Source organism: Electrophorus electricus, chromosome 6, assembly GCF_013358815.1.
Source record: "Electrophorus electricus isolate fEleEle1 chromosome 6, fEleEle1.pri, whole genome shotgun sequence".
NCBI classification, from domain to species: domain Eukaryota; kingdom Metazoa; phylum Chordata; class Actinopteri; order Gymnotiformes; family Gymnotidae; genus Electrophorus; species Electrophorus electricus.
The window spans coordinates 19,408,879-19,430,929 of record NC_049540.1 but is presented as its reverse complement, the minus strand read 5'-3'; the positions used below and the strand labels follow the sequence as shown (position 1 = coordinate 19,430,929).

General features: G+C 42.3%; 1 protein-coding gene across 1 annotated transcript; it reads left to right on the top strand.

Moving 5' to 3' along the window:
• Positions 1 to 1,197: 1,197 nt before the first annotated feature.
• Positions 1,198 to 21,342, top strand: ubtd2 (ubiquitin domain containing 2). Its single transcript, XM_027000175.2, has 3 exons — positions 1,198 to 1,443; positions 12,003 to 12,239; positions 19,681 to 21,342. The coding sequence occupies exons 1-3, from the start codon at positions 1,374 to 1,376 to the stop codon at positions 20,109 to 20,111; spliced, it is 738 nt and encodes a 245-aa protein (XP_026855976.1). The 5' UTR covers positions 1,198 to 1,373; the 3' UTR covers positions 20,112 to 21,342.
• The last annotated feature ends 709 nt before the right edge of the window (positions 21,343 to 22,051 follow it).

The following is a 22,051-nucleotide window of genomic DNA, read 5'->3' as shown; positions in this document are numbered from 1 at the left end:
TGGATTTACCTCATCTTTTCCTGAATGTTTTATGGGCTACCTAAGTATTTTACCAAAAGATCTTTACACATTTTTAAAGGTTGGTCAGTAAGATGTATGAATGCATGTTTGATTATACACATGGATATCTCTTCAAAATCACTGCATTGTTTTCACTTACCCACCAGAGTGCGCCACAAGTTGGTTTTAGTTACTTGTAGTCATTTATAACAGATCCACAGCTACGCTATAATAATAATACAATGAAATATGCTTGCGACCATTTAGAGTATAAAGGAAAAAATGTCTTGTATATGGTAAAAAATATATATTTTTAATAAATTAAAAGCAAAAAAGAAACCAGCTAGTGCATTTTATTGGATACAATGAGTTTTACTGAATAGTTTATTCATTTATTTATTTTTTACAAATGTATGTCAGTGATCGTGCACTTGTTTGGAATTTTCCAATTTATCTGAAAGGTGGAAAGAAAGCCTAATGCTTTAATACTGGGATCGATAAAGCTCAGTAGGACTACTTTATATTTCTCGAGATGTGCGGCACCGTTCAAAATACCACTACAGAGATTTATATTAGACATTAAGTGAAGGGCTTAACAAATCCACTCCTAAGACCCATTTTACAAAGGAAAAGGTGATATAAAAAGTATGGCCCTTATATTACAAATGGTTCTGACCCTAAATGAAGAGCTTAAAAAAATCAATGATACAAGTTAACGTCTGCTTATTACGAACAGGCAATGAGCATAAGCGTCTACGCCATGACGTGGGTATCCCAATTTATGGCTAAACAAAGTTAGCAAATATAAGAAGACAAAGGCAACAAACAGATCAAAATAGGTTAGTTATTAAGCTACATGTTAATTTTAAAAAAGGTCAAACCCTAACCAAAGCTACAGGCAAAAGATTAAAAAACAAACAAACAAACAATACATTTCTTATACAACAAGGCATTCTTTATACAACATTCCATATGAAGTTATTAATACATGTTATCAGGCGAGATGAGAACAGAAGAAAAAGGGGAAATAGCTACATGCGTGCTGACTGCACATCACTTGAAATCTTGGGTAAAAATGCTTACTGGCATTTTTCGACATTGGGCCCTCAATACATTTTTTGCCCTCGTTACCACCTCTCTCTCTCTCTCTCTCTCTCTCTCTCTCTCTCTCTCTCTCTCTCTCTCTCTCTCTCTCTCTCTCTCTCTCTTTTTGGGGGGAGAGACTGTCACCTTGTGATGATGTGTAGCCTATCCACCCCGCCTCTACCCAGCTGATGCTCGCTCCCTGTCAATTTCTATTCTAACGAGAGGAGTTGAGGAAGGGGGGAGACAAAACGAGAGAGATTCTGCGGGGGTAGCGCGGTAAAACATCCATGGGTGGTTGTGTGGGCAGTCATCATGATTCTTCGGGTAGTTTAAACGAAAACTCGGACGGAACTGGAGGTAGGATATAAGTTGCACAACGCACGCACTGTTTCTAATCGTTAGCTGGTGCTTTTTAGTCTCTGCAGCATTCGTGTGCCGTGTCTTCCCTTGTCTCCTGTGCTCGCTGTTGCCGCTTGAAACATCGTGGCGGATTTGCCGTCACTTAATGCACCGTTGCTTCTTGCCGCCTCTCGCGTTCCTATTAAAACGGTCACCTCGATTCTACGATTAAAATATTTTAGCTGAAATCGCTGTTTCTTGTCTGCGTCCAGCGAAGCGAATATAGCACCATCCACCTAGCTAGCTGCTTAGCTACATCTATAAAGAGAATTTGCTAGCTTCGTGGCTAGCTCGTTTGCTTCAGCTACCTTTGAAAATGTGGGTCACAGGTTTCGCACCGTATTGCAGAACACACCGGACAGTACCCTATCTTTAGTGGATATTTGTTAGATAGGTCACCTATTATAAAGGTTGTTAGCATTTGCTTACGACACAGTGAGCCATAGCGATAGCTAGATAGTTATTTCACTTTTTGGTATTGGCTTTTTTTTGTGCGTGTGTGTGTGTGTGTGTGTGTGTGTGAGTGAGAGAGAGAGAGAGAGAGAGAGAGAGAGAGATTGATTCTTATAAAATGTACAGAACTACGAAGTAAAAATAATTAATAACGCTTTGTGAACTCGCAGCTCGCATTGTTTTATTTCCAGATTTTTGTCCATCCTCAAACAAAAAAAAAACATTTGAACAGTTGCCATTAAAACGTAATTATGCAACTTGTACGCAGATTTCAAATATCAGCCGTTTAAGTGTTGCATTTGTATTGTCTGTGACCATCGAATTCTTAATGAAGTTGTCCTGAAAATATTAAGGCTTAGTTACCCTCCAACAGCCCCTCCCCATAGGATTTCCGGTTTATGATGTTACAGATGTGAATTCTTTTTCCCACAGTTGTGCTTATGATTTGTGGGAAGGGCTGATATGGAGATTGCATGACTGTTAATAAAGGCGATGCTGTCACATCACGATATGTTTCTGCAGTGTTCCTGCAAAACCTTTTTTCAGCAAAGCTATTGATTGTGGAATTGTCTCACATAATGCGTCCTTAAAACATCTGGAATTCTTAACTTGCCTGTGACTCCATTCATAACCCTTAATGAATTTTTTTCAAATAAGCCATTAAGGCAACTTGGAAATACAGTTTAAACTGCTAAGCCTTTTTAGGAACATACAGTGTCTTCGGTGATTTCGTGTGAAACTTAGAAAATGGCAGTGGTGAAACATTAGGTTGTGCCAATTGAGGTCACATCTGAGGTGTATAAACCAAATGACCCCAAATTCGCCCAACTGTTTACGACTTAACTTTATGAGGAGGAAGGGCTAAACGTCACTACTCAAGGGGATAGTATTTGTGTTACCAGTTTCTGCAGGTGTGTTTTCTCAAGATAACACCACTATGACAAGTATCAGAAAAATGGTCTTGGCTGTAGTGAACTGGATCTTTGGAATGCAATAGGACAGAAAAGAATATAATTGTTGGTAATTGTTCACAGCTGGACATGAACAAAGGACACTGTTTGAATCTTTAATAACAATATAATAACAGTTTAATAACAATACAAATATTGCAAACATCTTGCTAAAGTGGCATGTCAGTATATGTATAACAATAACCTATTAAATCCCAGTAATATCATGCAAACATTTTGTAGTTACATTTTTACTTTTTCTCTCACTGAACTGGGTTGGGTGAATTTATAACAGAACAGTAATGAAGAATCATATGTTCTTTTCACACAAGCTCACAGATCATGTGATAAAGCTTTGGTTATTCCTTTCCTTCTGCTTTTTTGAGTTTGGCAATCATTAGAGTACACATAATCATGCACTCAGCATCCACTTTATTCAAAACACAGACCCTGTACTGAGTATGCTGGTGCCCCTGTTTTCTAGGTGTATTTACTAGGTGGACGGTTGCAGATCATAGCTGACCCGGTACCACGTGTAGTTTGTCAGCCTCATTCTGCATTCATCAGTGGTTAGTTTTAGAGCACAGGTCCACTGCTGACCATACGTTATTTGTGTTATTTTTAACTCAGCAGTAACAATAGCATGTTAGTGGGTGCTGCACCAGGGGATGTAGCAGTGTTGCCAGACTTTTTGCATGCATCAGTGGCACGGTGTTGAGACTGTCCCCCTCCCCCCCCCCCCCCAATATATTCAGTTAACTGCAGTCCTGTGGTTAAGCAGAATTTAAGCAGTGATGAAGTTTGTGGCTATGTTCCTGTAGCTCACCTAGTAGCACAGGTAGTGCAAAGCACCAGTATCACAAAACTCATGGGTTTGATTCCCAGAGAACACACATGTGGTCATATTGCTAAATATGGTGCTGTATCAATGTAGATATGAATATGGCTGCGTATAGCTAAGTGTGCAGCTACAAGATCAGTGGTTATTAACTACAAGGCATATCTTTCAAATACTTCTTTATGAAGTGGTCAGGGAATGCATATCATCTGTATATTGGTTAACTGCTTTTTCTTAGATTTTATTCTTCGTATGGACTTTAGAACTGGGAGTAGTGGGGTAGAGTTTACTCTGGCAACATCAATCACTGCTGGATATTCCTTACATACTTCAGTTTGTGCTGTCTTCACGGGCAGCCTTGCTCGGTCTTGGTAGCTTGTGCTGGGTTTTGGGATGTGTGTGAGGGGAAATTTGATCCCCCGTCCACTTTGCATTATGCAACATTTAACTCCTCCAGGCAGACAGGCGTCTCAGTCCTCGTGCCAGACTGGCTTGTCCCTGCTCACCGAGTTGTCATGGAGATGAACAGGCAGCTTTTATCTCTTTGTAGTAGGAGTGACATTTAGTCCTGTGTATGTGTGTGTGTGTGTGTGTGTGTGCGTGTGTGCGTGTGTATATGTCTGTGTGTATAAGGGGGGTTTGTGACACCTAATAAATGGTTCTTTTTGCCATTTTACATAATACTATCCCATTTTCACTGAGAGGAAAGAACATTAGCAAAGGTACATAACTAAGGTAACTACTTACCAAACTGTTCCCTGGTGGAGTTAAGTCACCTTAAGATACAAGCTATCATAGACAGAAAAGTAGCTAGCACTAAATATACTCTTAACATTTAATCACTGTGAGTCTGTGTTACAAGAGACATTGTTAGATAAAGTTATTGACAGTGGAACTAGTTTGTAAAAAGACAATTTTGGAATTTACCATGTGTTATTTGGAAATGTAGTTAAACTGCACTGGCCATCCGTAGTTGGAATAGGTGGGGTTGTTTATGTAGAAACATAAACAAACCATTTCGGACTATAGGAAAACATAGTTGGGTCAGTGACTGGTTTGTCTTACAGTGTTTGGCCTAACAACATTTTGGAGGGGCATTTGCCCCCTGTGTCCGAGCACTTACTTTTTAAAAACGCTTTTAAAAATCGATTGTAGGGGAAGCCACCTCTGAATTCCCTGTTTATGGCTCTAAAGTGGCTTTGTGGGATCCAGAGAATAACAAGGTAGCTGTATCATTTGTTGTGGACTATTCGTCTTCCTGTGATTTGCACTAACTGAACTAACACCAATTGTAGTTCTGGGTTTATGGACTCAAACGTGGGTCGTATAACATCAGACCTCAAGGGCACCCACCCTACCATTGCCTCTGAGAGGAGGAGAAGAGACTATGATGGCTACACCCGTGTCCAGAGAGGCCAGAAGTTGTGCAACTTGACCCAGTGCTCCCTGATATCATGTGATCCAAATCCATGTGTGCAAGGGTGCATCTCCTGAAAAAAAAACAACAACTCGGCTGCTAGAGAGGACACAGAGATGCTTGGCTCCTTACTGCTCTGTTGCATTGCTGCAATATATTCTGTGTTTATTAAGTCCTGTCTCTGTCTATATAGTTGAGGGGCCTCATACAGTGTTTGCGGATGAAACTGTCAGGATTCTCTCTCTGTTTCTCTCTCTTACTCTTGCTGTGTGTGTGAGGACTGGGTTGCAGTGACACTCGCTCCCTTTTGCATGGACCTGCTAGGTCGAGCCGATAGTTCCCAGATGTTAGCATGGCCTGAGCACAAATGCCTCTTTGGGAGGCCTGCAGCCACGTTAGCCCAAGCAGTATGAAATACCTTGGAGACCCAGTTGATTTCTTTGTGTTTTTATGGAGGGCTGAGGTAATTTTCTCTCTGTTTCTCTCTTATTCTCCCCCCTCCACACACACACACACACACACACACACACTCACCCTGTTGATATATTCTATGTAGTACCTGTTCCTTTAAGAGTTTAATACAGATGGTGCTCATTTGGGATTCTTGTGAAAATTAAATTCACACGCTGTAATCCTGCAGAAACATGGCTGAATCGGTGGGCTGTAGTATTCGCTGAGCTGTCAGTTTCCAATCCGGACAAAAACATTCATTTTTTTTGTTAAGCATTACTAGGCCTATTCAGCTGTCTCATGAATAGTGTCTGTCATTAGTGTCTGTCTGTTTCAAACTATACACAAGACATGAGCTTTTTGGTGATTAAACACAACCTATCCATAGCACCAACCCACCAGCTTCCTGTAAAGGAATATTCTCCACTAATGTCAATCTTTAGGTGGATACACTGTCTGTCCCTTGTCATTGAGCTGTTGTGCTCTTTAGTGGTACTATACTTTGTACTGCCGTGGGTATAATGCTGTACTCGGGCTCCTTTGTATGGGAGGCGGGGAGTCTTTTGGACACCTCAGATTCAAGACAACTTGGATGCACCAGTGCTTGCATTTTGTAGAATTTAGTCTTGGAGCATTAGTGGCTTCCTACCGCAGAGCACAACAGTATGGCATGCACAAACTGGTGGGACACTACACACTGTGTAATGTTGACATGTAAATGTGTACATGTATATAATAGGTTGCATGAAGAAGCACTAATGTGGAGGTGGGAGGTCACCGGGTTCTCAAGCCGGCAGGAGGAAGGAGGAGAGGAGCTGACTTGGCCTGGCATGGTCATACCATCGTCTACACAGTGATAAGGTGCTGCCTGCAAAGTTCATCAGAGTTATTATGTGATGCCATCTGTCCTTTGGCCAACATTTACATTTTTTATTGGTTATTATCCACTCGGTGAAGATTTATTTTTTTAATGGTAGCCATCCGTGACCAATAAACGTTGTAAAGTAAACAATGCATTCCTCATTAAACTCTGACACTGCTTTAGGCTAGTTCCAAGTGATCCATGGATTCTTCTACATTGTCATTAAAGTCAAAATGGCTTGTTATACTGACCACAATCACTCAGCCTTTATTTATTTTTATTTTATTTTTTTCATAGTTTTGCGCCTTCATAGTTGCAATGACCCAACTGTAGTAAAGGTGCCTCTGATTGGCCGGATTGGGTGTACTTCGGAAGACTACTAGCAGCATTCGTAAAGGCCACACCTCCTTTTCGCACCATGAGATTACCACGTGCAATCTTCCGTCCCATTGTGCACACTTATCCATCCTGCCGTGCGCCCTCATCTGTCCCACTGCGAATCCTGATCTGTCCTGCTGTGCGACCTCATCCATCCTGCTGTGTGCCCTCATCTCTCCCACCGTGCACCCTCATCTGTCCCACTATTTGCACTCATCTGTCCCACCGTGCACACTCATCTGTCCCACCGTGCACACTTATATGCCCTGCCGTGTTCCCTCTGCTAAACAGGAAACAGGCCGGCAGATGATGAGAGCAGATCGCTATAGAGTGTTTAGACTGGATAGGATGATGAGAGCAGATCCCTATATAGTGTTTACACTGGTTAGGACCAGGGAGTATAGAGTGGACACTGCGCATGTCTTTAGTGTCTCAGGGGCTCCTGTATAGTAGGTAAAAATAGGTGCTGTGCTCGTGATGGACTCATATAGAAGTCATTGTGGTGGTTTTCTACAGCTTATTAGCATCTAGCCACAAGAAGATTGGAATTTATTAATGCTGTGACATAATTTGGATGTCAGTTCCTGAGGATGTGGGCAGGAGCATAATAAGATGACAACATTGCCATCACGATTCAAAAATTCTTTTGCATGTGACCAGCATGACCAGGAGGAAATGTTGAGAAGATTCAGAGGTGGGCTGTGCCCACCACTTCTCCCATTGCTCTTCCCTGTTTTGCAGTGTTTTTTAGGTCCTAGGCAGCACTTTCATTTTAGAAGACCAGTCAAAACTGATCATCAGCAGATCCAAAAGAGACATCCTTCAATGATGCACGATCCATCACCGTGCTTTTGCATCATAACCAGAATATAGCCAGAGTTATAGCGCTCTATAAACGTGCTGTACGGCAGGCTTCTTGAAGAATGAGAAAGGGGTAATAAAAATGGAAGCAGGGGTGGCAGTCACTGGCAAATTTACCACTAACAACTTTGCAGACACATAACAAAACAAAACAGTCAGCCAAGCAATGTAAAAGACTAAGCCAAGAAAAAATAATCACTGTCGGTTAAACATACCTTTGCCACTGCAGTGTAGTCCAAGACTAAGATAAAGTCATGTTTGGAACACGGTTTCTTTATGTTAAGTAGTTACTGAGCATTTTTCCCCTTCCCAGACTAGCTTAATGTTTGACTTCTTTAATATTGATACTGAAGCGGAAAGTGACTGGGGGATGGGGGTTTTATTTGTTTCTATTTTCCACATTGATTTTTTTGTTCATAGTAGGCCTGGTTACTTGGTGACCTCAACAGGGCATGTTGAGCAAACTGCTGGAGGAGGGTAAAGTGCCTTGCCCAAAGACAAGGCAGTAGTGATCAGAGAAGAGACTCCTGACCCAAGCTTGTCCCACGGGGCCCACCCACAGAACCATGGGACGGGGGTTGCTTTACCACCTCCCAAAGACTCCAGCTGGAAAACACACCAGCCACTTCCAGCACTTTGGTCCTGGTTCCCTGTTGTGGGGTGCTTAGAAGAGGACAGTTGTTACCCTCGTGGAAGATATTGGACAAAGACCAGGCTGTTGCATTGTTGGATTTGATAGCACAGTTGTGCCTATTGTAAAGCTGTAAGATCACCATGGAAACAACTATCCATCTTTGCTTTGAAATAATGGTCAGTCAACATGGGTACTTCAGGGGCCAGTGATAGTGTGGGGCTGCTTACATTGCTTATCTTACATTGGAACTGTGTGCATCTGATTAGATGCATTTGAATTTGATTATTGAGCAGTTAATACAATAAGCGCATGGCAAATGTTATCACTTCTCTGCAGCTTGACAGTTGTTCTTTAGTGGATTTGTAAAAGCAGGAAGCCCCGGTGGTGAGAGAAAGTCCAGTTACTGATCTGACAAAAAGGCCTAAGTAACTGCTAGGTGTCACTCACACAAGGGGGCGCACTCCGCAGCATTACAGTGGCGATCTATCAGTCTCCACGGATAATCTTTTGTTTGACAGTTTTCTAAAAGAGGAAGTGAGCGTTTCGGACAGGGACGCAATTGCAGGATGCAGATTCAGCCTTTGCCTACTCTGCGGGTGGAGGGTGATGGGAAAGTTTAAGGAACTGAGTTGACATCTAGTAGTCTCCCTCTGTCTGATTCTCACTCTGTCTCTTCCTGTTTGTTTTTGACAGTTGTTTCTGGGTCTTGGGGAGAACATCATTGTTCTGATTCATGGGTAGTGACTGAATAATTGATGGCCAGTGGCTACAGTTTGTCTCTGTCCACTGGTAAAGGCTGCCTCAGACTGACTCCTCTGGAAGACAAGTAGAACTGGACACTTTAGTTACTCTCTCTGCAAACTGCCATTGCTGTCATGAAGGTTTTATAAGGCATGACAGGGAATGACTCAGGATCTGTGCATGTGTATGTGTGTGTTGGGAGGTGGAATGTTGATAATATGGAGACCACCAATATATTACACTAACAACTTTTTAAAATGAACATAAAATAGATTTGTAACTCATTACATATTACAGTACATTTCAAACAATTAACAATCAAGGGTGGTTGGTGGTTGGTGGTTTTTCAAGTTTTTTTACCTCAGAAAAAGCAATGGTGTCTTCAAACACTAAATATTTTGAATGTGAAATCTGAGCTCTCCGTGTAGCACCAGCTCATCAAGTGCAGCACAAAAGAGGGAAATTTTAGCCGTCATCGCTCTTGTTAGCATTTTTGCCTTGCTTGATGGTTCCATTGTGTCTTGGACTGTAAAGGTAGGGTATAATAACAGCCAGATGTTTTCCTTAATAAATCCCACTTTCTTTCTCTCGGAAAGGCGACTCTGACTGCCTGTTGATGTAATTGCTTGGAATCAAGTGGATGTAATTCATCCGGTGCTTTTGTAGCTCCGGTTGGATTTGGCAATCAGCGAGCATGTCCGGGGTGCGTTCAAGCTAGCAGCATCGTGCCATGCCTGCATTCTTTTCCAGTGTTGCAAATTACTTCACTCAGGGATGTGGCCATTTTTCTTGCATTTCCCAAAAGAACGGTGAAGCAACAACGGTTCAGGGAAACCGACCTGGGGTGGGGGGTTGGGGTGACTTTGTCCCCGATGCCATTACCACTTCCTACTTGCTGTCTGGCATAGCTACTGACCTGGGGTGAGGGCCAATCAGCACCTCTTATTGAGCAGCAGCTCAAATCTATTTGCCTTAACTCTATTTGCCTAAATTGGCATACGTGACCTGTGATTGGCTGGCATCATTATAATTCCACAGGGAGAGAGGAACCAGCTATGTTTCCCACCCATTGAGCAGGACCTGTCTTGGCTCCTCAGCCATGAATGACACTGGCATGGTCAGGATTCAAGCTCACATCCGGGTGATAGCCAGGTGTTAGCCTTATTCGTCACCTTTTCATGTATGCTTCAGGATAGTCCTGGCAATTATACCTCTGGAACACACTGAGGGGCACAAAGTGAGTCAATGTTTTGTGAGTTGCACAAAATGAGCCAAAATGAGGCAGTGTTTTGGCTTTTCAAAGAACATGTCTTGGCAACATATCTTGGAGGTTGTTCATTATAACTTTGTAGTCAGAAATTTCCAAAAAGTCATAGGGCTATATGACCCCTGGCTGCGCTGAGGTATTAAAATCACCTAATGCCACATTTTAATTTTTCGGTAGGGCTGTAACTAGCCAAATGCTTGTGAATAAAACATAAAACTTTTATTATCAGTAGGGCAATCCAGAATCGTTGTCGTGAAGAGAGTAAGAGTCAAACCTAACATTTCCAAACCAGAGGAGCATGAAAAAACAAAGTTAAAAAGACAGTCAAACTCAAGACCAGCATGGCTAACAAACCAGGCAAACAAACCCAAGAGGAGTTAGACACAGAAGATGGGTGAAAAAAACAATAACCACAAACTAGCAATAGGAAGAAACCCTCAGTATGCACTATGAAATGCTGCATTACTTCACAATGAAAGCGCTAAACATTCAGGTTTAAATAAGCAGGTAGTTGAATAGTAGTGTGATTAGTAGTCCATTGCTGAGAATCATGCGTGTGTTGTGGTATTTAGATGAGAGTTCTTCTGGTCCAATTTGTAGTGTAGCTGTAGTGACGTTCGCAGATACTGCAAGTAGGAGAGGAAAGCTGCATGGCAAGGGCGCATGCGCATTTATTGTCATTTGTTAGTTATATGGATAGAAACAAACGCATCTGTGAGAAGATGAGTGGAGTGGTGCAGCAGTATTACAGAGTAGGAAGGAGTATTGCATTTCAAATCTGTTGGTGCAATGTTTGTGTTGAAAAATTTGGTTTAAAAGCACGCTTGTGCTGCTACCTCCTCAGACCTGCTCTTATCATAAACACAAGTGCAAAACGACAATTTCCTCACTTTAAGCAGGCCCATAAAAATGTTCAGTTTTGATCAAGAACATCACTCCAATAAAAATCTCTCCCAATTACTAAATACAACTAATATAATTATTTTTTTTGTGAGAAGAACAATTCCATTGTGACTACTAAATGTGAATCAGATAGTTAGCATGTCATTACACATAGGAAATTCTAATTGAAATTATTAAAATAATTAGTTATGTTGCAAAATATCAAATCACATAACACAACCTCTTTTTTGTAATTGCCCTGCTCTGCACTGGATTAGTGCTTATGTTGCCGGTCACGAGAATATTAAACAACATTTCAGCCATGCCCAGACATGCATACACCATGGGCCTTTTGCCTTATTCCTGGTCTTGTGCCGTGTCCACAAAAATAGAGCCCATAGTATCCACCAGTTAGGTATTTAACCTTAAAACAACCTGAGTGTCCTATTGAGGATATTCTTAGAAATGTATTTCGATGCTTTAATATTCATGTAATTCTCTTTGAGTATTATTCTGATGACCTGTTCTCCTCAGGATGTGTTTATGCAAGTTATTATTTGGAATTTTGTGCCAGGATTAAGTTATTTATATGACACACATCTTACTGAAAGGTAGGCACAATGTTGGCTTGCAGCCATACCTCCTGATATTTACAGTATTCATTTATTTCCTGCATAACTACATCTGAGGTATACCTGTGCTAAGCTCAAAGCTGGGGCCCTATTTTCATGGCTTCAATTCAGTGTACCCATATGACCTGTCTCTAATGCTCTGCTTCTTACAGTGGCACTGGGGCGTAACCAGCCCCTGAAGAGAGAGAAGCCCAAATGGAAGAGCGACTATCCAATGACCGACGGCCAGCTGCGGAGCAAGCGTGATGAATTCTGGGACACAGCGCCCGCCTTCGAGGGCCGCAAGGAAATCTGGGATGCGCTCAGGGCTGCCACCCAGGCCTTCGAGAGCAATGATCACGAACTTGCCCAAGCCATTATCGACGGAGCCAGCATAACTCTCCCACACGGTAATGGAAGCATCACTGTTAACTGCACATGCTGTTTAAGTTATTTCTCCTAATTCTTTATATGCACATTTAAACTGAAGGATCATTTTATTAAGTGCACCTATTCATACTTAACGATCACTTTATGAAGTGTGCCTACTAAATATCTATACATTGTATCTATCTATACATCAATGGTAGGTTGTAATCAACAATTCTTGTCACCACTATAGAAGTCGGTTGATTAACAGTACTGGAGTTCTGTAATCTGTGTATGGTGTCAACATGTCTTAACTTCTTTCTTGATAGACCTGATTTTGACCAAGGGGGAAGGTGTTTGCTCTTTTCTTATAGAATTCATTTATATTATAAATGCGCTTGTAAATTCTGTTTATCCCAACATGTAAGAGTACAGCATAAACTATGTATATTTATGTATATATACATACACAAAATATCCAGACATCACACATGACCTCTTTTTGAAACAGGTCATTCATGAAAGAGACTACTGTAAACTTGGCACTGCTACTATGAAGTCATATCACTGACAGTATCAGAGCCCTGCAACCTGAGAATAAATGTACTTATCAGTTTTGAAATAATGTTTAAACAATGTATTATTTCAGCATAAACCTGTACATATATCTATACAAAAAATATCCAGGCATTGCCTACCTGTTAAAAACAAAACAAACATTAAAAAAAACAAACAGATACATGGCATATGTATGCTGACAAACAAGACAATTTACTATAATTCAAGTAGAGTACACGGAACTGACTGAAGACTGGTGGTCTAGAGATACAACAGTAGGTGTTGGTGTGCCTAGTAAACTGGCAGCTCTGTGTATATAAAATAAATAAATAAATTCCCCACTTTTTTCCTTCAAGCTTGGGTCCTCTACCTGAGGCCTGGGAGCCTGACAGTTCTGCATATTATCTTAGCTGTTCCCAGGACTGCACACTTCTGGGCCGATATCTCGGATCTTGTTCTTGGGATCTGTTGGAACTATTCTCCCAGTTTGGGGAACCACAGTTGCCTTCACCCTCCACATCTTTTCTAGCTCTTACTACAGCACTTGGTATTTCTCAAGCTTCTCGTGTTCCTTTTTCCTGATATTGCTACCACTCAGGATTGCCACATCTATCACAACGGCACTCTTGCTGTTTGTCCACCAGTACAATGGTTAGCCATTACCATCTTGTCTGTCTGTATCTGGAAGTCCCATAGGAACTTAGCACAGCCATTTTCCACACCTTTGGAGGTATATCCCACTTAGACCTTGGAACTTCCAGCCTGTACTCAGCACAGATGTTTCTCTACTCTATGGCAGCCACTTGGTTATGGCGTTCCATGTATGCCCTGCCCGCTAGCTTCTTGCATCCTGTTGTTAAGTGCTGGATTGTGTTAGGGGCATCTTAGCAGAGCCTGCATCTGCAGTCCTGCCTGGTGTGGTAGAGCCCAGCCTCTATTGATCTCATGTTCAGCGCTAGTTCCTGTGCTGCCATGATTAGTGCCTGTTTGCTGTCTTTCAAACCAGCCTTTTCCAGCCATTGGTAGGATTTCTCCATATAAGCCACTTTCACTATTTGCCAGTGATGGACCCTGTTCCTCCTCATTCCCATCCTCCTTGGTTTTCTGCTGTCTGAGGTACTCACTAAAGCTCTCATAGAAATTAGCGACTGATGTGTCTCTCACATAGTTATTAGCGACTGATGTGTCTTTCACATAGTTATTAGCGACTGATGTGTCTTTCATATAGATATTAGCGACTGATATGTCTCTCACATGGACATTAGTGACTGCTATGTCTCTCACATGGACATTAGCGACTGATATGTTTCTCACATAGATATTAGTGACTGTAGCGACTGGGCCCCTGGCTGGGTGTCCCTCACTTCATTTGCCTGCACACTGCCCTCAGAGCCCACCAAGCTATGAATGTGCCTGTTGAGCGCTGTAGTGCGATGACTTGCCCTAGTTCTGCTTTGCTAAAGGGTGCGCCAGAAAGTGTGACACTCCCATTGAGGTGATATAAAGAATGTCAGGAAGGTCAGCCCTTTTGTGCCTACATATTAAAGCATGGAGTTATTTTAAAGAGGGCAGTAGTTAAGGTACTTGACTTGTAATTGGAAAGTTGCCAGTTCAAGCCCCACCACTGCCAATTTGCCAATGTTGGCCCATGTGCCCTTTAAGTTGTGTTCAGTCATAGTCGTAAGCTGCTTTGGATAAAAGAATCATCTAAATGCTGTAAATGTAAATAGCTGAAGAACAGTCAGGCTTTTTCAAAGGGCTGTGCCACTGCCAGCTCTGTGTTTGCTTGAGAGCATTCTCTTATGTCTCACTCAAAGGATCTCTCATTAAGCTAGTATTAATCCCAGATGATTTTGTCAGTTTGTCTGTTCCCACTGGCTGTCCCTCCAGTGTATTCATGGAGATATGTTTGGGATGGAGACTGTATGTAGCACTTTCCTTCATTTGGCTTTTGAAGAGAACACATTTGGTTTCAAACAGCTGTATTTGAGAAAGGCTTAACAATGTGTTATGTAAACACTGACTCTAGTGAATGATATTTTCACTAAGCATGTAATTAATTGTGCCATGATATCTCACAAAATGGCATGTTCCCTTTCTATCAAACCCATCAAGTGACTATCAGTATATAGTAATATGTGAAGGCCATATATGTCCTTTTATATTATGACCTTAACACAGCTAATTTTAACACTATACAATTTTATAGTTGAAATGAATTCATTCATTTGCAACAAGTGTTGGAACAGTGAAGTCAAGATTATTTTGTTCTGTATAGACAAGCGTATTGGATTATGGTTAATTGGTTTGATGCTTTGAGCTGTATTGTGTTCCTGGCTTTTGTTCACATCTTTGAGGTCTGTCTTTGAAGTCTGTAGGCATAAACAAAATGGAGACTCAACAAATGTTTAATAGAAGGAGAGCAGACAGTTCAGATGCCTAAAGACAGAGGTCTCTGTGTCTTAAAAAAGAAATCACACACAGCTGTCTGGCTGAGAATATCAGATGCAATTCATAAGAGAGAAATGGCCAGAAATACAAGGAGGCAAACCACCTCGCAGGTCTGAAACAGTCTTCATCACCGCAATCTGGTTAGAATGTTCATTAGGCAGCCCAATTATGTATTTCTCATATATTATGTTTCACTTGAATAAGCAACCAGTGAGAAAATAAAAACCTGCCTGTTCCTTCCAGCAAGCCTCAAATGCAGAAGCCGAGGTACAGAGATACAGTAGCAGCAGGAGAGATTGGCCATAAACTTCATGGACAAACTGGAAAAGAAGCAGAAATAACAATTTATTCTTATATTGGTTTTCAGGTATTATTATTATTAATATCACACAGACATGTTTAACCATGGAACTCTGCAGGGAACCCATATAATACTGATTATTAACTTGAATGTATTGTTTATTTATGAGTGTGTTTGTGACAGCTAGAAATGTTGTCCACGGAATGTTTCTTATATAGCACAACAACAGGATCATTGACATATTAATTGTTACCAGACTCGATTGACATTTCTGTGCCTGGGTAAGGTCTCTGCTTCATTTTACAGCTGCTTTTGAATAAGAATGGCTGGCTTGCTCATGATGCAGTAGGGGATGCACATTAGCAGATTTGCACAAACTAGGTCTGTGGTGAGCGGGATCTCCACAGAAAGTTCAGCAGACCCCTGCCACTTATGGCCCACGTCCCGAGTGAAACCACAGCACAGTGGAGTCATAATGAATGTCAGGGGTCTCGTCAGCACCGTGACGATTCCCCTCATCGAGCTCAATTTAAGGGAAGGACTCCTGGGCTGGGAGTGGTCTGGGGCGTCCCACCTGCCTTACTGCAATGAAAGTGGGGCATTGTTGCTTTTCAGCCTCAGTCCTCTGGGTTCATGCAGCTCTTAGGGGGGTCTTGGGAGGCCAGCCCAGGCCTATTTATAACAGTAAAAGGCTGCACTCTGAGACTCTCCCGGTTAAAAGGTCAGACCGCGGGGGCTGTCTCCCTCCTCTCCACGTTTACCGCCAAATGCCAGCAAAAGGTGGGGTCGCAAGCTCTACAGCTGTTCGCTAGTATTTCTGCCCAGCAAGGAACTTGAGATCAAGAAACTGTTCGAAGATAAACCTTGATGTGACCTTGAAGATGTGACCTTGAAGCTTTTTTGGAACATCATTTCAAAATGCTCTCTTCTGTGTCACTGGGCAAACGCCAACGTGTTTAAATCTCAGACTGGGCAGCAGAATGCTGGTGTGGGAGCCACAGGGCTTAGTGAGACCCAACCCACCCCCTCAACTAGACCAAACACAACCCCTCAAGTCAACCAGGCTGAGGAAGATGTCATCTGACTGGCATTTTTGTACAGTCCTCAGTGGATCCATTTCAATGCTACAGGCATTGTATTATGTAAACCATTTTTGTGGAAGGTCTGTAGTGCTCGCAAGAGAAGTCCAAGCTGCAGAGTATGCCAAAGACACCTCAAAGAGATTATCAATTCACACAAATGATGAATTGGCACTAACATAGCCAGCTTGTCTGCAGGCCGTCCCAGGCTTTTGATGTGGTGATTGTTCATAGCCATCTGGTCTTATTCATTCTCTTCAGTGCTGGGAACTGGATGGTAGCCAGAGCAAAAACTCAGTGCAGGGTGAGGCGAACCAGCTTGGCAGTGCACAGTTTGCTGTCATTCTGATATCTCTGCAAATCTTACATACTAGCATGGTGTCAATAATGTCCTTAGCTCCTCTGAATCGCTTATGGCCATTTTTAATCCAAGGTCTGGAAGGACACATAAAGCCAGTGACAACATTCCCCATATGTACCAGGTTTTCAAACTGATATTTTTAAAAGGTTGCTGTAGTAAGTATGAATTAATGTTCACAATGGGAACAACAGTGCAAAAAATGAATTGATGGAATGCTAAGTAGTTTATTGACAATTGAAAACAAAGAAATTTGTCTTAAGCTGTTTTTGAAGTGGTGGGTACCAGACTGCCTTTGGACAAATTTTTGGCAAATCTCTTGACGGTATAGGGAGTCAGTCCTGAAGCAGAACAGACCCGGTGCCCAGGCAGAACTGTGCAGACCAGGCAGTGGGTGTTAAGTTTTTATTGCCACAGCAGAGAATAAAAACGTACATCCAGATGTAGAGAAAAAGAGCAATAGGACCAGATGGCTTTCTTCCACTGGTCCAAAGTATAAATTCTGTGGTCATTACAGCAGCATTGGTCTTGTTGGTTTGTTAAATGGTAACCCTTATATAATGTATATTATTTCTTATAAGCTAATAAGGCTTTGCTGTAGGTTATGTATTGTATACTTATCCTTGCCTGTGTGCAGCAGCTTTTAGTCACAGTTCGTTGTCCTTCTCATGGCACTTTTGCCTGGTTTGAAACTTGATTTGGAAACTGGATGACGTTAGATACTGTTTTTTCACTCACATAATCTAAAGTTCAGATGAAGTAATCAGGAAGGTGAATTCCCATATTCTTTATAAATTTGCTCACAATGTGCAAAGTGTACAGTGTACAGTTTAAAGGGTATGGGAAGGAGGAACAGGAATGAGAGTTTCATTAACAGTGTTATGAGTCCGACCTTTTTATTTTGGAAGCAAAACTCATTTGAGGATATTACAATTAGTACATCATCTTGGAGAAATGTGAATTTTAAATAAAACTTTGGGGTTTGAGATTTGCAAGTTATGTATGTTTTGCTGTATCAGAGGAGAAAACTGATTTCATTCAAAAATTCTAGCTGAAATTCATTTTCATTTGAAATTCATTCAACCTCAGTGTATTTGGACTGCATGATGTGGACAAAATACAATATCACAGTTATATTACTACATATTGCAATTACAGTATGTCTTGGAATATATTAACAACACGCTGAGCGTTTGAAGTGTCATGGTTAAAGACTGGCCTGTGTTATTTTGACCAAAACGATTTACATTTGTTGGATCATGTGAATGCTGTGATTCATCAAGTCACCCACACAATTAATGAGACTTGCCAGGATGCTTACAACACACACACAAACACTTTTTAAAGGGCTTGATTTCATATTTTTATATTTTTTGACATTACTACTGCAAAGCCTAGTTTTGTGATTAGAATATTGGAAATGCTAATATTAATGATTTGATAAGCAATATATTATATAGCCCTAATCTGTATCTTGAAACACTGATTATGGCCATATGTCATTACTATGGCCTCTTAACTGCTTGTGCTGGCCCAAGAGCCTGTGATTTCACACTCTATTTACCCAAATGAGAGTTGAACCACAGAGGCCTATTAGTGCTATAGTGGCACTAGTGTCTCCAGTGGATGTCGTGCTGACTGACAGCGGCATCGCACATACTAGACAGGGTCTGTCAGGTGTTTGTCAGTATGATAAAAATGGCAATCAAGAGCATGGCTGCTTCCCCGATGAAGACAAGCGTGATTTTTGGAGTCGTGCGTCAGTCACGGTTAGTTCTCCCACTCATGTTCTCATTTGCTCTCCATCAGTGTGGCACATCCATGACACCAGAAGGCCGTTCAAGGCTGCTCAGACTCTGGACGGTGCAGTGTTCACGATTCTTTTGTCTTTCCCTTTTTGGCTCTCCCCTTTGTTCCCTCGCATTCTCACCAAAAATCCGAACCTCTGGGACTCCAGGATGACCTTGATGATGTCATTTTAGGGATTTTCTTCAAACACCCAGGCAGGAAATGAACAGAGAAAACTAGTCTTGGTGTGGTGATGGGGAGAGAGGAGATGGGCCACAGGTCCCGTGCTGCTCAGGGCCTGTTTCACTGCCCATTTACTATACTTTCACTGTACTTTAACTGCCCTCTACCCTCACATCACCACTGGTGAACCAGAGCTCAGCTGGACCACTCTCAGGGCAGCAACTGGCCATTTCAGTCACATTACTCTTTGTCACATTTCTGTCAAATAGATATGACAAATGCAGATTTTGAGCAGTTTTATGACATAGGCTTCCAGGGGGATGAAACAGAACCTGAAAAAGCTTTTCAATTCCTCTTTGCAGTAGGCCACTGCTAGATTCTGTTGAACTGCATTGGTTCATGATCTTTTACTTCCTCTCTCAAGTAAGAGGGAGGTGTTGCAGTGTTGATACTCATTGCAAGCCATTGTGATTAGCTTTAGTACTTCTCCTGTCTCTCTGTGCCTCAGTGTCCTTAAAAACCACATACATACCAAGATGTGTGCGCTGCAAATAGTAATTTGTAGTAAGTGTGCTTCAGTAGTTCAGTAGCTGTCAAAAAAACATTCATTCCTGATTTCAATAAAAAACCCTGTCTGAGGGAAGTCCTGGCAATGAATCTGGAAGCAAAATTCATGTGTTAAATTCATGAACAGCATGGCCAATAGTAGATAGATAGTAGCCCATCTCACCTGTGTCCGCATCTGTGACTTCTCTCCTGCACAGGAGCCTTGACCGAGTGCTATGATGAGCTAGGCAACCGTTACCAGCTGCCCGTGTATTGCCTCTCACCACCTGTCAACATGATCGAGGAGAAGAGCGAGCCAGAGGCCGCCGAGGCAGCCGAGGCACCCACCGCCACTGCCGCCGAGGGCCAGGAGTGCCAGCTGCGCCTGCGTCTCTCCACGGGCCGTGACCTGCGCCTGGCTGTGCGTACCAGCGACAGTGTGCTGCACATGAAGCGCCGCCTGCAGGCTCAGGAGGGCGTGGTGGCCGGCAGCCAGCGCTGGTTCTTCTCGGGCCGCCCACTCACCGACAAGATGAGGCTGGAGGAGCTGAAGATCTCTCGGGACTACGTGGTGCAGGTGATTGTCAGCCAGCCGCTGCCCTCCATCGCTGCCGCCCCACAGCAGAACCCCACACCCGTGGAGAACTAGCGCCTATCCAGGAGAGTGGGGAGAGGTGCTCGCTGTACCCACACATGGATGAGCTCTGGATGAGCGGCATCTGTGATGAGAGAGCTCTTGCAGGCGATCTTCGGGGGAGGGGACGTGCCTCAGCGCATGCCACACCACCTGCAGCGTATCCAGGTCTTTTAGGATACAACAAGCTAGAGAAGCTGGCACTAGGGAGAAACTGCTCCAAAGAGTGTGCCAGTGGCAAACGAGACTTCAGTTTGATGGCTTGGACAGACACAAGTTGTTCTGGAGTGGTCTGCCTTTTATTCCTGTCCTTCACTAGTGGTGAGAGTTTATGTCTGCAAGGCAGACACAACCCTGTGGACATGCCCGTCACTTCTGGAGAGGTGACACACAAGTGTCCGGAGCGATTTGGCAACACTTTCATAGAGCCACTTCAAGGCTTTTAATGTATTAAAAAATCACTTTGTGACTTTTTATGTTTTTTATTTGCTTTTTTAAATGGAAAACTGTACTACCAAAAATAGTTAGGGAATCTAAGATGGAAAGGGGTTAAAGCAGGTATTGGTTTTCCCCTTTCACACTTGGTTCAATTATAGTTTGTCTTTTTATCGCCTCTTAAGTCAGGTTTGCATTCAATGACTCTACAGCTCCTACGCTTTGTAGGCATTTTATTAGTGGTTCTCTAGTGGGAACCTTCTGTTTGTGTGTAATAAATCAGCAATTTGACCTTTTGTCCAGATCTTAACACAACATTACACATGGGAGTCGTGCTGCCATGGAGATGCGAGGACAAGGCTCCGCCCCTCAGGAACGGCGCAATTGGTCAGCGCCATGTTCTCCCTAGTTCTCACTGAGATGGAGACATTTAGGTGCCATAGTCCTGCACTGAGCATGACTGAGGATAGAGAGGGGAGAGCAGAGGAACTTTACACATACGGAGGTTGGAGTGAAGGGATGTCTCTTCCACAGGTTCTTGAACCCCTGAAGACGTGTGGACTGAGAGGGGGAAACCGCCTGTGGCTAGTGCATTTGGAGCACATGGGGACAACCAGTCACATGTGGGCAGTGCAGGTCCCCTCTGAATGTAGCTCTTTGTATGGGAGAAGGAGACGCTTGCTATTTACTCTTTATATGTGCTTTTAAGTGACACTGACACGTCCGTACTGTTGAAAGAGAATTGCTAAACTGATGGCATATTTTGTTGATACAGAATGTGTTTTTAATTAAAATGTGATGGACATTTTTACTGCATCATGTTGTGGTTTCTGATTTCAAGTGTGCTGAACGTATTATTCCAAAAGTCAGTGGTACTGATAGAAAAAATAGGTTACTATTGTGTGGTTAGCGGGAAAATTCCCAGCATTTGTTTGTCATTCACCACACCTATAAATTGTAGTAGTGACTATTTGAGTTTCTATGCCTTTCATCTAAACCAGAATAAAGATATGTGTATTGAACAGTGATGAAAGTGTTCCAGAGATTCGCACATTTCTACTTTACCCAGAATACAGTACAGATAGCCATTTCCAAATCCACCTACTAGTGTTGAAATACACAAGACCAGTCTCGTAACCATAAATTAGTGGTCTTGGCCTTGTTGTTGGTCTCTGCATAATTTGGAATCATTCTTGTCATGGGGTCAGAGTCACTTGGAAACTGTTCAAAAGGCCAGCCGAGCACATGAGCACGAGGTCATCGGACACTTTTTTCCCCATTACACTGGGGAAAAAATTTATTATTATTTTTTTTTGTTCTATAAACTTAAAGGTGGAATTTTTACTCTGAGTCTGTTTTAGGACTTTTTCCTTCAGGCATGGGTTGTAAGTTACAGGGCAATTACATTTACAATAAGTATGTCATTGATGTTTAAAATATGTACAAACATTCTTATAAAATGTAAAGGTGTATAATTTTTGCCTATATTTGGCCTCAGAATACAGCAGTCGTCTTGTCAT